This window comes from Heterodontus francisci, chromosome 16 (assembly GCF_036365525.1).
Source record: "Heterodontus francisci isolate sHetFra1 chromosome 16, sHetFra1.hap1, whole genome shotgun sequence".
Taxonomy (NCBI): Eukaryota; Metazoa; Chordata; class Chondrichthyes; order Heterodontiformes; family Heterodontidae; genus Heterodontus; species Heterodontus francisci.
This window is the reverse complement of record NC_090386.1, coordinates 81,501,938-81,517,522: the sequence shown is the minus strand read 5'-3', so window position 1 is coordinate 81,517,522 and position 15,585 is coordinate 81,501,938. Positions and strand designations below refer to the sequence as shown.

General features: G+C 50.5%; 1 protein-coding gene across 5 annotated transcripts in view; it reads left to right on the top strand.

Moving 5' to 3' along the window:
* Nucleotides 1–4,938: 4,938 nt before the first annotated feature.
* Nucleotides 4,939–15,585, top strand: part of mybl2b (v-myb avian myeloblastosis viral oncogene homolog-like 2b) — a 54,365-nt gene continuing 43,718 nt past the window's right edge. For 3 of the 5 annotated variants that reach the window (XM_068048465.1, XM_068048464.1, XM_068048463.1), the window contains exon 1: nt 4,940–5,556. In XM_068048465.1, coding sequence (XP_067904566.1) covers nt 5,531–5,556 — 26 coding nt within the window. In that variant the 5' untranslated portion in view covers nt 4,940–5,530. Of the gene's footprint in view, nt 5,557–15,585 lie in introns of all 5 variants that reach the window. The other 2 variants (XM_068048467.1, XM_068048466.1) reach the window with 2 other exon arrangements.

Below are 15,585 nucleotides of genomic sequence, written 5' to 3'. Positions count from 1 at the left end.
AGGAATTTTGGAAAATCATAGCTAGCACATCCACTATAACTGCAGCTATCTCTTTTAGAACCCTAGGATGTTGGCCATCAGGTCCTGGAGATTTGTCACACCCTCCAGCAGCACCTCAAGTGAGGCATCTGAGAAATGGGGGCTGCCCTGGCATAGGGGCTCTCCCTATCCACTGCCCTCTGCTCAGTTCCTCCTTCCATTATTAAAACAATGGCTGCTGCTTATCCATTAAATCAGGCTTGCTGCTTCCTGTGTCCCACCACCTTCCCACGCCCTCTGCTGCTAATTTGACGGCGAACACGACTCTGGACCAAGTCAGTGAGATTTCAATTGAAATCACAACTTGTGCATATTTCCAATGTGGTGCAGGGTCGGGACCTGGAAATGAACACAACGCCGGGGTCCCAACTCTGGAATTGAAATTCCGCCCATTAGCAGGATGACCAAAAATTTGATCGAACAGGTAGGTTTTAAAAAAGGTCTTAAAGAAGTGAACTCCAGAGAATGGAGCTATGTGGCTGAAGTCATTAACAACAATGATGAAGCAAAGAGATGTAGAAGAGATGAAGGAATGGAGAGTTCAGAGGAATGGCTGGTGCAGATTACAGAGATTCATGGATAGCTTTAAAGACAAGGATAAGCATTTTAAATTTGAGGCTTTGGGGAACGGAGATGTAGATCAGTGTGGGTGGGGTGGCTGAGCAAGCCAGACTTCTAGTGGGATAGGACTTGAGCATCAGAATTTTGGATGAACGTGAGTTTTATAGAGGCTGGAGTTTGGAGCCAGTGAAGAAAACATTGACGTAATTGAATCTGGAATTATTCAATGGAAACGTGTTATGAGGGTTTCACTGGCAGATGGGGGGAAATAGGATTGAAGGCAAGTGATGTTATCAAGTTGGAAGGAGGCAGTCTTTGTGATGCGGAGGATATGGGGGTGAGAAAATCAGCATGACTGCCAAAAGTCCAATTCTGACTGAGGCAGTGGCCATAAGAGGAGGATGGAGTCATTGGCAAGGGAGCGTATATTTCTAGCTGACTCTTAAGTGATTTAATCATAAACAATCTCCTTTCTGGTTATGGCCAACTTCTTTAAAAGGTTATACACCCCATGCTAGCCAATAGATCCAATGAAGACAATAAACTTTTGTGAAAGTTTTTTTTTAAAGAATTTTACACAGATATTTCACATAGACTAATTTGCTGGAAGGCTTTCTAGAGCTAAATTTTCCCCTTAAATTATCCAAAGTGCAGAATTGTTACATTACTGCAGTACTTATGTTCATCCACCACTTAGCCTTAGCTATCAGGTCTCATATTTTATTGCATTTATTCTGAATCATGATTACAGCAAAAAAAATGCTGTGGCCAAAGGACAACAATCTGACCCCTCTCCCTACCTTCTTCTGAATCATGACCCCCATTACCAAATATCAAACTATCATTTGCTAAGACAGTCACTCATCTCATTTGTTGTTGAGACCTTTTGTCTTCATGGGCCTCATAAAGGGGTTACCTATAAAGCTAAAACCTACGTTATATTATTTCTATATATCTTAAATTATTCACACAAACAGATCTTGGTGCTCTAATTTTGGATTTATCCTTTCATGGAACAGCAGCAATAAAACAGCCCACTGCAAAACCTGAAGCTCACAAAAATATGAGTACTACGTTTGTATGTTGGGAAAAGGTTTTAATGGAATGTTTACAATGTTCCCTCTAATTTCTTTTGTTGTGGGCAGCCAATTCCTTTAAGTACACAGATCCCTAAACATTTTTTGCATGGCCGTACATGTGTGGTAACTTAAAGGGACAGAGTTGTGCTCAGCCTGTGTGGGAACTTTGGGGTTGTTACACGGCTGCATAGCTAGATGGACATTGATACCTAGTTTGGCTATCCATTCAATGAACGCCTGAGATGCAGAGTAGAGAAATGAGGTGCCTCCCACAACAAATCTTGGTGGGCAGGTTGATGTGGTGTGTTCCATGGTCAGGGACTTGTGGCTACACTTGTGGCACTTTGGGTCGCCCATCATCTACACTTACGAAGTAGGTGGCAGCGTCGTCTTCACTGAGTGGATTTGGTTGAGCGCTGTCCACTGGGTGGGTGGGTTTAAAGCCAGGGACCTCTGCTGTTGGATCAGTGAGGTGTTGGTTCTTTAAGCCGTTATGACCAGGTGAGGAAGGGGTCTCAGGCTCCCCTCTCGCCCTTTTTCTGGTTTGGCAGTAACAGGGTTTAACTTTAAAAACACTGTTTTTAGCTTCACCTCAGAGTCCTTTCTCACTGCTCTCTAATTGTGATTGTAAAAGAACCAATCAGACTGTCTTTGGTTTGGATGTAAAAACCTTGATTGGAGTTAAGTCTTGCAGTTCTCGTTGGGGCCAGGTGTGCACTTTCAAATTTGTTTTGCTGGGTACCAGAAGGCTGCAGGCCTCCACTGTCTTGAGGCTTATGTTGCTTCCATGGGTCCCTGGAGCTTTGCGAGAGAGAGGAGAGACAGGGAGCGAGCAGTGCTTTCTTCTTGAAGTTCAATTGCAGTCTGCCCGCACACCTTTTTGTGAGGAACAATTCAATCAATTCACAGGTTGGCCAGCAGGTTAGTCATGTGACCAGCTCTTTGTTTGAAACAGCATCGCCTCCGAGGGTTGTTGATTTTCCAAAGCTTACAAGACACACTTTTGGGGGTGGGGGTGGGTGTGTGCAGGTGGGGTGGTGGTGAAGTGCTGCTCTTACACAGACAATGGCTCTCAATGTCTTTTGATCATCACTTTTGCCCAGCCCAATCTTGCTAATTGAATCAGGGAGCACTTCCAGTGTCTCTCTATTCAACTGTCTCTCGGAATGTAAATGTGCAGTCATGTTTTCAGTCGTTCAGCTCTGTGGTCTTTTTAAACAAGTTATGTTCAATGTCCAGTAAAAATTCAAATAGTGTTCCATATGATGAAATTGATATGTTTCCATTTGGCAGATGTGGTTTCGTCACTCTGCATGCATCCCACAGTTGCATCCATCTGGACAGAGTTGATGAATACCGACCTATACATGGTCTCTCTGTGTGCGCTAGTTTGTCAAGACCTTGCCAGCTAATGTCATCAAGATGACAACTGAATGCCTGAAAATGCCCTCCCAGTCTGAAAAGCATGAAAGCCCACAAAAGTCAATCAACAAAAATAAAGTTGTGAGAAGTCCTTTGAAATTATTTTCAAGGATGATAAAAGGTAATATAAATATATTTAGAGTCTTACTTTTTTAAGATTCAATACAGATGGTGGAGAAGATGTTGCAAGTAGGCAGGAGGTGGGTTGCAGGTGATGCTTGTAGTACTAGTGGGGATAAAGATTAATGGGAATGTTCATTGGGTGGGTGGTAACAGCAGAGGTGGAAAGCAGGGTTGTCCAACCTTTTCACTTGGGGGGGACCACATTACAATTTTTGTCTTACATGGGGGGTTGGTAAGACTATTTCAAAAAGATTAAGGCATTAAAAATGTATCTAACTATTAATCAAAACAACAATAAAGGTGCTTTTTTGTGAAAAAGCTTTAAATGGGAAGACTAATTTATTGACTTACTTTCTGGTAACTCTGATTTAGTGAGATACTTATTTTTTGCTTGCACAAGCAGTCACTTGTTGTACTGATGCGGAGTATTCTGGATAGAAGCCATTTTGTCAGGAGTGATCTTGATCACTGTCTCTCTCTCTGTCCCCCTTTCCCTCTCTCTCTCCCTTTTCATCTCTCCCTTCCTTTTCCTCTCTGTCTCTCGCCTCTTCTCTCTCTGTCCCCTTTCCCTCTTTCTCTGTCCCCTTCCTCCTCTCTGCCCCCCTTTCCCCCTCTCTGTTCCCCTTTTCATCTTTCTCCCTTTTCCTCTCTCTGTCACCTCCTCTCTCTATCCACTCCTCTCCCTCTGTTCCTACTGCTCTTTCTCTCTGTTCGTCCCTTCTCTCTCTCTCTTCCTCCCATCTCTCTCTGTCCCCCCTTCTCTCTCTCTCTCTGTCCCCCCTTCTCCCCCTCTCTCTCTGTCCCCCATTCTCTGACAGTTACAGAGAGCGGAAACGCTCAGCATCCGGCCCACGGCTGTAAACTGTACCGCGACTGTTCATCATCCTCATCAGGGCGCCGTGACCGCAGATGGGAAGTTTCCCTTTGTCAGACCGACTTTTTTTAAAAAACCTAAAGTCAGTTTCACAGCTGACAGATTCTGACATCGGGAACAGCAGTTTCTGAACTTTGGACAGATTTGGAGTTTTTTTAAACGGCCGCCAGAAAACCTGAAATCTGTCCAAAGTTCAAAAACTGCTGTTCCCGATCTTTTAAAAGTCGGTCTGACAAAGGGGAACTTCTCATCTGCGGTCACGGTGCCCTGGTGAGGATGATGAACAGCCGCGGTACAGCTTACAGCCGTGGGCCGGATGCTGGACAACCCTGGGGTAAGGGATCAAGGAGCAGTGAGGCGGGGATTCTTGTAAGTGGAAATAATTTCGGAATGTGATTGATTACAGCTGCATTGAAAGCAGCGTTGGAACAGTTTGAGCTATTTCATGGGCAGCTCTTTGGCCTCCTTATCTCGAGAGACAATGGGTAAGCGCCTGGAGGTGGTCAGTGGTGTGTGGAGCAGCGCCTGGAGTGGCTATAAAGGCCAATTCTAGAGTGACAGGCTCTTCCACAGGTGCTGCAGAGAAATTTGATTGTCGGGGCTGTTGCACAGTTGGCTCTTCCCTTGCACCTCTGTCTTTTTTCCTGCCAACTGCTAAGTCTCTTCGACTCGCCACACTTTAGCCCCACCTTTATGGCTGTCCGCCAGCTCTGGCGAACGCTGGCAACTGACTCCCACAACTTGTGATCAATGTCACAGGACTTCATGTCGCGTTTGCAGACGTCTTTAAAGCGGAGACATGGACAGCCGATGGGTCTGATACCAGTGGCGAGCTCGCTGTACAATGTGTCTTTGGGCAGTACAGAAACCCACTAATCCAACAACCCACCGGATGGAACGTTAACCCAGGAATGGAACCGCTGACGGGTACAATGACGCGAATCCGCCAAACAATCGCCCCGCCCCCACCAAAACAAATAATTAAAAAAACAACAACGCTCTTCTCACCAAAGGCATGCGAGAAAGATCGGGAGAGAGAGCAGGAAGACCAGGAACAGCAACGGGTCGGATTTGCAAAAGGGAGGGCAGCGGCTTTCACTTTGTTTTTTGTAATAACTGCAACTGCAGATTGGGGATGGAAATGACTTTGAGAATGGAACGTCAGCCCGGACGGAGCGGGGCCAGCGCGCAGGCGCGGCGGCGGCCAGCGAGCGGCGGCGTATTTGGCGGGTTTTAGGAAACCGCTTTCCGGGGGCAGAGCGGGAGAGAGCCGTAGACAGATGTTAGGCCGGTTCCGAGACACAGCCGAGTAGCAAACCGCCATCAGACATATTAGCGACCGCTTTATGTTTTAATTTTCCCCAGTTCAGGGTGGTGGCCGACTCCCAGGCCGCAGTCACCCTAAGCCAGTTCCCCTGGGCCTCCTACGGAGATGACTATGGCTCACCAGACCCTCTGGTAAGTGAGCGACCAAAATGATCCTCATTTGACTGCATTAAAAAGACTAATTTTGATTCCCTGTCTCTCTGTATTTTATGCCTGTTGTCTCTCTCTTTGTTTCTTCCCCACCCGCCCCATCTCTACAGTAATCCGAATAATGGGGGTAGCGGGAGGTGGGGGCTTTTCCCACTGACACAATGAAGGTTAAAGGGGATTTAGCGCGTTTTCAACATTTATAAAAGGTTCTGAGAGGATAAGCAGGGAAAGATTGCTTCTGCAACTTGGTGAATCCGTGCTTTAGAATCAGGATTGTTGTTAGGAGGAGGAAGGGGCAAGTTGGATTTTTTTTTTACTCCGGGTTGTTAGAACAATATTACAACTAACTACTGGGAAATAATATCGTTCAAATGGGTATTGGATAATTGAAAAAAAATACAAAGATATGGAAAAGGGCAGGGAAGTGGCATTAAAGTTGCCCTGGGTGTATTGGGTGAGCCTGGTACAATGAATACAGAAAGGAGGAGTGTATGCCTGTAAGGGAGGGAAACTGCCTGATTTTGTTTTTTGAGTTCATTTAAGTGAGTGGGTGGAAAATTTCGTGGTAAATCCTGTTTTCCAGATTTTCCAATTATAGATGTTGGCTGTGGGTCAGTGGGTAGCACTGTTGCTGCGCCCCCCCCCCCCCCCCCCCCCCAAGTCCCACTCCAGAGACTTGAGCACACAATCATAGAAATTTTAAGGCACTGAAAGAGGCCACTTGGCCCATCGTGTCTGTGCCGGCCAAAAAACGATCCACCTATTCTAATCCCACCTTCCAGCATTTGGTCTGTAGCCCTACAGCTTATGGCACTTGAGGTGCATATCCAGACTCCTTTTGAATGAGTTGAGGGTCTCTGTCTCAACTACCCTTTCAGGCAATGAGTTCCAGACCATCACCATCCTCTAGGTGGAAAAGTTTTTTCCTCATCTCCCCTCTAATTTTTCTACCAATCACTTTAAATCTAGGCCCCCTCGTCACTGACCTCTCTACTAAGGTGAATAGATCCTTCACCTCCACACTATCCAGGCCACTCAAAATTATGTACATTTCAATCAGATTTCCCCTCAGCCTTCTCTGTTCCAAGGAGAACAACCCCAGCCTATCCAATCTTTCCTCATAGCTGCATTTTTCCAGTCCTGCCAACATCCTTGTAAATCTCCTCTGTACCCTCTCTAGTGCAATTACATCCTTTCTGTGGTGAGGTGACCAGAGCTGTAAACAGTACTCAAGCTGTGGCCTAACCAATGAGTTATACAATTCTAGCATAACCTTCCTGCTCTTGTATTCTATACCTCGCCTAATAAAGAAAAGGATTCCATATGCCGCCTTAACCACCTTATCAACCTGTCCTGTTACCTTCAGGGATCTGTGGACATTCTCTCCAAGGTCCCTCACTTCCTCTACACTTCTCAGTATTTTCCCATTAATCGTGTATTCTTTTGCCTTGTTTGACCTCCCCAAATGCATCACCTCACACTTCTCCAAGTTGAATTCCATTTGCCACTTTACTGCCCATCTGACCAGATCATCAATATCTCTTGCAGCCTACAGCTATCCTCCTCGCTATCTACCACACAGCCAATCTTTGTGTCGTCAGCAAATTTCTTGACCATGCCCCCCTACATTTACATCCAAATCGTTAATATACACCACAAAAAGCAGGGGACCCAGTACTGAGCCCTCCAGTCGCTAAAACAGCAGTCAACAATTACCCTTTGTTTCCTGCCACTGAGCCAATTTTGTATCCACCTTGTTGCATTTTCCTGGATCCCGTGGTATTTTATTTTTTTAACCAGTCTGCCAGGTGGGACGTTGTCAAAAGCCTTGCTAAAATCCATGTAGACCACATCAATTGCACTACCCGCCTCTATCTTCCTTGTTACTACTTCAAAACATTCGATCAAGTTGGTCAAACAAGATCTTCCCTTAACAAATGCACGCTGATTATCCTTGATTAATCTAAGTAACAGTTTACCCTGTCTTTAAAAATGAATTCTAATAATTTTCCCACTACTGAGTCTAGACTGACTTGCCTGTAATTATTTGGTCCATCCTTCGCTCCTTTTTTAAACAGAGGTACAATGTTAGCAATTCTCCAATCCTCTGGCACCACACCTGTATCTAGTGGGGACTGGAAAATGATGGTCAGACCCTCTGCTATTTCCTCTCTTGCTTCTTTTAACAGCCTAGGGTACATTTCATCTGGCCCTAATTATCAACTTTCAAGGATGCTAATCCCATTAATACTTCCTCTCTCCCTATGTTTATCACATCCAATACATCACACTTTTCCTCCTTAACTACAATATCTGCATCGTCCCCCTCTTTTGTGAAGACAGACACAATGTATTCATTAAGAACCATACCACTATCCTCCGCTCCTACACATAGGTTACCTTTTTGGTCTTTTATTGGCCCTAGACTCTCCTTAGTTATCCTCTTACTCTTAATGTATTGATAAAACATCTTTGGGTTCATCTTGATTTTGCTTGCCAATGGTCTTTCATGCCCTCTCTTTGCTTTCCTAATTTCCTTTTTGATTTCACCCTCCACTTTCTGTACTTCTCTTTGCTTTCTGTAGTATTGAGTTCTCTGTGTCGGACATAAGCTTTCCTTTCCTGCCTTATCTTACCCTGTAGACTCCTTGACCTCCATGGGGCTCTAGATTTGGCCATCTCACCCTTTTTCTTTGTGGGAATATGTTTACCCTGAGCCCCTTGAATCTCCGCTTTGAATGCCTCCCACTGTTCTGACACAGATTTCCCTTCAAGTAGCTGTCCACTTTTGCTAAATCGCTCCCCAGTTTAGTAAATCAAGTCTAATGCTCCAGTGCAGTACTGAGGGAGCGCTGCACTGGTAGAGGTGCCATCTTTCTGATGAGATGTCTTCCCTCTCGGATGTAAAAGATCCAAGAACACAAGAAATAGGAGCAGAAGTAGACCATATGGCTCATTGAGCCTGCTTCGCCACTCAATACGATCATGGCTGATCTTGGGCTTGAATTCACTTTCCTGCCGGCTCTCCATATCCCTCAATTCCCTGTGAGACCAAAAATCTATCTATCCCAGCCTTAAATGTATTCAATGATGGAGCATCCACAACCCTTTGGGGTAGAAAATTCCAAAGATTCACAACCCTTTGAGTCTAGTAATTTCTTCTCGTCTCAGTCCTGAATGATTGGCCCCTTATCCTGAGAGTATGTCCCCGTGTTCTAGATTCTCTGACCAGAGGGTAGAAGCTGATAGATTGTTCCCAATCAACTCTTTTCAGAATCTTGTATGTCTCAATTAGATCGCCTCTCATTCTTCTATACTCCAGAGAATATAGGCCCAGTTTACTCAGCCTCTCGTCATAGGACAACCCCCTCATCCCAGGGACCAATTTAGTAAATCTGCACTGCACTGCCTCCAGTGCAAGTATATCCTTTCTTAAATGTGGAGACCAAAACTGTACACAGTATTTCAGGTGCGGTCTCACCAAAGCCTTGTACAATTTTAGTAACTTCTTTATTCCTGTAATCCAATCCCCTTGCAATAAAGGCCAACATGTCATTTGCCTTTCTAATAGCCTGCTGCATGTTGACTTTGTGCGTTCCTTGTACGAGTAGCCCCAAGTCTCTCTCAACATCAACACTTAACAGTTTCACACCTTTTTAAAAAAAAAATTCTGCTTTTCTATTTTTATGACCAAAGAGAGAACTTCACACTTCCCTACATTATACTCCATTTGCCATCTAGTTGCCCACTCACTTATCCTGTCTATATCTCTTTGCAGCCTCTCTCCTTCCTCCCTGCAGCTTACCTTTCCACCGAGCTTTGTATCATCAGCAAACTTAGTTACGTTACTCTCTGTCTCTTCATCCAAGTCATTAATATAGAGTGTAAATAGCTGAGGTCCCAGCACTGATCTTTGCGGCACCCCACTATTCACTGCCTGCCAATTTGAAAATGCCCCATTTATGCTCATTCTCTGCTTCCTGTCTTCCTGCTTCCCATGGCAGTGCCCTGTCCAATGTTTATCCTTGAACTAATACCTAAAAACCCATTATCTGGTCATTATTACATTGCTGTTTGTGTGACCTAGTTGTGAATAAAATGGCTGCTTCGTTTCATATGCTACAATAGTGAACAGACTTCAGATATTGGCTGTGAAGCACTTTGTGACATCCTGAAGTTGTGAAAGGCACTATATGAATGGGAGATGTAGAACTAAAACTCGACCCCAACTTATCTCTAGCTAAATAGTTAGCATCGGTGCCATAGGCTGAAAGTTTGAAAGGCCTTCTATAGTATTGTCAATTTTTGTGGAATTTTTTGTTTGAAAAAAGGGAAATCGTGGAAATACATAGAGAATTTAAATTTAACCTTTCTGTTTGTGACCCGTCAGCATAGTTTGCAGTGTTTTATGTGTGTTTGATTCAGTTGCCTACAACAAAGATAATTTTGTGAATAAATGTTTAACAAGTAATTTTTTTGTTTGGAAGAGCAAGATAGTTATGAATTGATTTGCTTGTAACTGCTGTCATTAAGAAATATTGAACTGTACTATACAGCTCTTCTTTCCCAAATATATTCCTAAAAGGCAATTCTGCCTTAAGCTAGTGCTGACTACAACAGGAGCATGGTTTTCATTCTGTCAGCTCCTAGATGTTTAAGAGTTGACCTACAGAGTTCAGATAACATCACAGACATTTTTGTTGGGCTTACAATCTGCTGCTAGATTAGACACCACCTGTTCTTGTCTAAGTGTGTAGAGCCTGTTCTGTGTATCTGCTTGCTTCATGGGAGCCATTACTGCATCAGTTCCTCGCTTAAATGTGCCCAGCCTCCTCACTCCCCCTTCTAAACTTTTCAACTGATTTTAGAGGCTTCTTGGTCTGTTGCTGGTAAGGAGAATTTTTATTTTTAAATGTTTTTTTTTCTGTTAGATGGAAACATGGCTTGTTTATGCATGTTCAGAAACCAGTCTCTGCTTTGCAAATTGACCTTTAATGAGCCTAAAAGGAAAAGATGTACTAGAATTGAGCAGATTGTAATATAAATCAGGAACGTGGGTGCACAGATGTTGGTTGATTCTGGTTCTCCAGGATCCAATCAACAATGCAAAATCAGAAAAGAATGGGATAATTTAGTCCTGCATTATGATGCCTGTCCTACAACAGCTATTGACTATGGAGACAATTGGTTGTGAAGCTCATTGCTAGCAATATTGTGGATGTAGATCCTGATCCAATTCTAGCAGATGAGCATTCTCTGCAGTGCAGATGCCAGTCTTCCTTGTGTCTGCTCTTCCAGGCTCAGTTTATGTGTGCAAAATACAGATACACTAATTAAATGGCTGACCGCATTAGAAACTGTTGAAGCAAAATAGCTTCAAAGTGTTCTACACGCTGATCTTTACCATCTGTTGTGTAATGGCCTTTGTCTATTTTGATTGAACCAACAGAATGGCCCCAGGTTTCCCCAATTGCACAAAGCAACAACCACTGCCTGATGAGTGCTGCTTCTGTGGATTGGTCTACAATTGGTTCAAACAAACTAAAGCTGCATGCATGAGTTAGAATATAATTTTGTCCTGACTGTCAACAACAAAATGTGTGTCTTACAATGCCCACAGATGGTTTGAAGCGAGCTGGAGGACACTGATTCTGCTTCAGGGTCACCCAGGTACACACAAAATATTGGCCTCTCCGCAAATTTGTTTCTGTTACTCTGCATGTGCCTATTCCTGCTCTTGGCCATATTCCCTAATCCTAGGACTGCAGTGCTCTCCATGTTTTCTCCCAGATTTGCATTAATGCTATTGAAATCTTACATTTGTTATATAAATACCCAATAAATGAATCATTTACAATTATTGTTGATCTGGTTGTTTACGTAAAATATAATCTTTTATCTATATAAGTAAACATTTATTGACAATTGTTTCCCACAGATCTGATTCATCTCTACTAATCTTGTGAAAATCTATGCATTTTCACTTGTTACAAGGGCCTAATGCTTGCACTTCTGGCTCAGCTATCACAGAGGAACTAAACCCTGCCTTCTAGCTCTCTTTAAGCCCAAGTCACAGCCCCAGGCTCCCTACTTCCTTTGAGTGCCAAACTTCACCTTCCTACTCCCTCAACATAATGCTGTCTCTCACTGCCTCCCAACATAAGTCTTGGGTCACCCCCTTGCATAATGATGGCAAGTTGACAAGTCACAGCACTGTCAGAAGTTTGGAGCTCTGAGCCTGCCTCCTAATTTGCATGGCAGATGCAAAGAGAAAATATAAGATATACCAAAAGTGAGATGTGCATACATAGGAAAAGGCACTGTGTGACAGGAAAGAAAGTAAGGGAGAGATGTACAAAAATGAGGTGACAGAGACAAGGAGTGACTTGAACAAAGAAGGACAGTAATTAAACAAGTAGGAGAAATGACAACAAATGGAAGTTGTAAAAAGAATGCAGTGGGGGGGGGGGAGAAAGAGAGGTGGGTGGTTGTGGGGGGGGAAAAGAGAGGTGGGTGGTTTGGGGGGGGGGAAAGAGGGCTGGGTGGTGGTGGGGGGGAAGAGGGCTGGGAGGTGGTGGTGGGGGGAAAGAGGACTGGGTGGTAGGGGTGGGAGGTGGGGGGGAGAGAGGGTTGAGAGGTGGGGGGGGGGAGAGGGGTGGGAGGTGGGGGGGGGGAGAGGGGTGGGAGGTGGGGGGGGGAGAGGGGTGGGAGGTGGGGGGGGGGGGAGAGGGGTGGGAGGTGGGGGGGGGGAGAGGGGTGGGAGGTGGGGGGGGGGAGAGGGGTGGGAGGTGGGGGGGGGGAGAGGGGTGGGAGGTGGGGGGGGGAGAGGGGTGGGAGGTGGGGGGGGGGAGAGGGGTGGGGGGGGGAGAGGGGTGGGAGGTGGGGGGGGGGAGAGGGGTGGGAGGTGGGGGGGGGGAGAGGGGTGGGAGGTGGGGGGGGGGAGAGGGGTGGGAGGTGGGGGGGGGGAGAGGGGTGGGAGGTGGGGGGGGGGAGAGGGGTGGGAGGTGGGGGGGGGAGAGGGGTGGGAGGTGGGGGGGGGAGAGGGGTGGGAGGTGGGGGGGGAGGGAGGGGTGGGGGGAGAGAGGGGTGGGAGGTGGGGGGGGGAGGGAGAGGTGGGGGGAGAGAGGGGTGGGAGGTGGGGGGGGAGGGAGGGGTGGGGGGAGAGAGGGGTGGGAGGTGGGGGGGGGAGAGAGGGGTGGGAGGTGGGGGGGGGAGGGAGAGGTGGGGGGAGAGAGGGGTGGGAGGTGGGGGGGGAGGGAGAGGTGGGGGGAGAGAGGGGTGGGAGGTGGGGGGGGGAGGGAGAGGTGGGGGGAGAGAGGGGTGGGAGGTGGGGGGGGGAGGGAGAGGTGGGGGGGAGGGAGGGGTGGGAGGTGGGGGGGGGAAAGAGAGGGGTGGGAGGTGGGGGTTGGGAGAGAGGGGTGGGAGGTGGAGAGAGGGGTGGGGGGGGGAAGAGAGGGATGGGGGGGAAGAGAGGGGTGGGGGGGGGAAGAGAGGGGTGAGAGGTGGGGGTTGGGAGAGAGGGGTGGGAGGTGGGGGTTGGGAGAGAGGGGTGGGAGGTGGAGAGAGGGGTGGGGGGGGAAGAGAGGGGTGAAAGGTGGGGGGGGAGAGGGGTGGGGCGGTAAGGGTTGGGGGGGGTGAGGTGGGGGGTTGGTGGGGGAGAGGTTTGGGGGGCGAGGGGTGGGGGGTGGGAGGTTGGGGGGGTGAGAGGGGCGGGAGGTGGGGGGGGAGAGGGGCAGGGGGTGGGGGGGGTGAGAGGTGGGGGGTGAGGTGCGAGGGCTGAGAGGTGGGGGGTGGGGGGGGTGAGAGGTGGGGGGTGGGGGAGAGAGGGGCGGGAGGTGGGGGGGTGGGGGAGAGAAGGGTGGGAGGTTGGGGGGGGGGAGAGAGGGGGTGGGGGGGGCGAGGGGTGGGGGGGTGAGAGGTGGGGGGTGGGGGAGAGAGGGGTGGGGGGTGGGGGAGAGAGGGGGTGGGGGGGGCGAGGGGTGGGGGGGTGAGAGGTGGGGGGTGGGGGAGAGAGGGGTGGGGGGTGGGGGAGAGAGGGGCGGGAGGTTGGGGGGGGAGAGGGGCGGGAGGTGGGGGGGAAGAGGGGGGGTGGGGGGTGGAGTGGGGGCTGGGGGGTTGAGAGGTGGGGGGGGAGTGGGGGCTGGGGGGGTGGGGGAAGGGAGGGGTGAGAGGTGGGGGGGGAAGGGAGGGGTGGGGTGAGAGGTGGGGGGGAAGGGAGGGGTGGGGTGAGAGGTGGGGGGGGAAGGGAGGGGTGGGGAGAGAGGGGTGGGAGGTGGGGGGTAAGGAGAGGTGGGGGAGAGGGGTCAGGGGTGGGGGAGAGGGGTCAGGGGTGGGGGAGAGGGGTGAGGTGTGGGAGTGGGGTGAGAGGTGTGCGGGTGGGGGAGTGGGGTGAGAGGGGTGGGGGAGTGGGGTGAGGTGTGGGGTGGGGAGAGGGGTGAGAGGTTGGGGAGAGGGGTGAGATGTTGGGGAGAGGGGTGAGATGTGGAGGTGGGGAGAGGGGTGAGATGTGGGGGTGGGGAGAGGGGTGAGATGTGGGGGTGGGGAGAGGGGTGAGATGTGGGGGTGGGGAGAGGGGTGAGATGTGGGGGTGGGGAGAGGGGTGAGATGTGGGGGTGGGGAGAGGGGTGAGATGTGGGGGTGGGGAGAGGGGTGAGATGTGGGGGTGGGGAGAGGGGTGAGATGTGGGGGTGGGGAGAGGGGTGAGATGTGGGGGTGGGGAGAGGGGTGAGATGTGGGGGTGGGGAGAGGGGTGAGATGTGGGGGTGGGGAGAGGGGTGAGATGTGGGGGTGGGGAGAGGGGTGAGATGTGGGGGTGGGGAGAGGGGTGAGATGTGGGGGTGGGGAGAGGGGTGAGATGTGGGGGTGGGGAGAGGGGTGAGATGTGGGGGTGGGGAGAGGGGTGAGATGTGGGGGTGGGGAGAGGGGTGAGATGTGGGGGTGGGGAGAGGGGTGAGATGTGGGGGTGGGGAGAGGGGTGAGATGTGGGGGTGGGGAGAGGGGTGAGATGTGGGGGTGGGGGGGGGAAGGGAGGGGTGGGAAGTGGGGGCTAAGGTGAGAGGGGTGGGGAGAGGGGTGAGATGTGGGGGTGGGGAGAGGGGTGAGATGTGGGGGTGGGGAGAGGGGTGAGATGTGGGGGTGGGGGGGGAAGGGAGGGGTGGGAAGTGGGGGCTAAGGTGAGAGGGGTGGGAGAGGGGTGAGGTGGGGGGGGGGGAGAGGGGTGAGGTGGGGGGGGGAGGGAGAGGGGTGAGGTGGGGGGGGGAGGGAGAGGGGTGAGGTGGGGGGGGGAGGGAGAGGGGTGAGGTGTGGGGGGGGGGGAGAGGGGTGAGGTGGGGGGGGGAGGGAGAGGGGTGAGGTGTGTGGGGGCGGGAGAGGGGTGAGGTGTGGTGGGGGGGGAGAGGGGTGAGGTGTGGTGGGGGGGGGAGAGGGGTGAGGTGTGGTGGGGGGGGAGAGGGGTGAGGTGTGGTGGGGGGGGAGAGGGGTGAGGTGTGGTGGGGGGGGAGAGGGGTGAGGTGTGGTGGGGGGGAGAGGGGTGAGGTGTGGTGGGGGGGAGAGGGGTGGTGTGGTGGGGGGGAGAGGGGTGAGGTGTGGGGTGGGGGGGGGGAGAGGGATGAGATGTGGATGTGGGGGGGGGGAGAAGGGTGGAAGGTGGGGGGGTGCGAGGGGAGAGAGGTGGGGGGTAAGGTGGGGGTGGGGAGAGGGGTGAGATGGGGGGGGGAGAGGGGTGGAAGGTGGGGGGGTGGTGAGAGGTGGTGGGGGGGTGGTGAGAGGTGGGGGGGGGGGAGAGGGTTGGAAGGTGGGGGGGGGAGAGGGTTGGAAGGTGGGGGGGTGGTGAGAGGTGGGGGAGGTGGGGAGAGGGGTGAGAGGTGGGGGGGTGGGGAGAGGGGTGAGAGGTGGGGGGGTGGGGGAGAGGGGTGAGAGGTGGGGGGGTGGGGGAGAGGGGTGTGTGATGGGGGGTGGGGGAGGGGGGGGGAGTGATGGGGGGTGGGGGAGGGGGGGGAGAGGGGTGTGTGA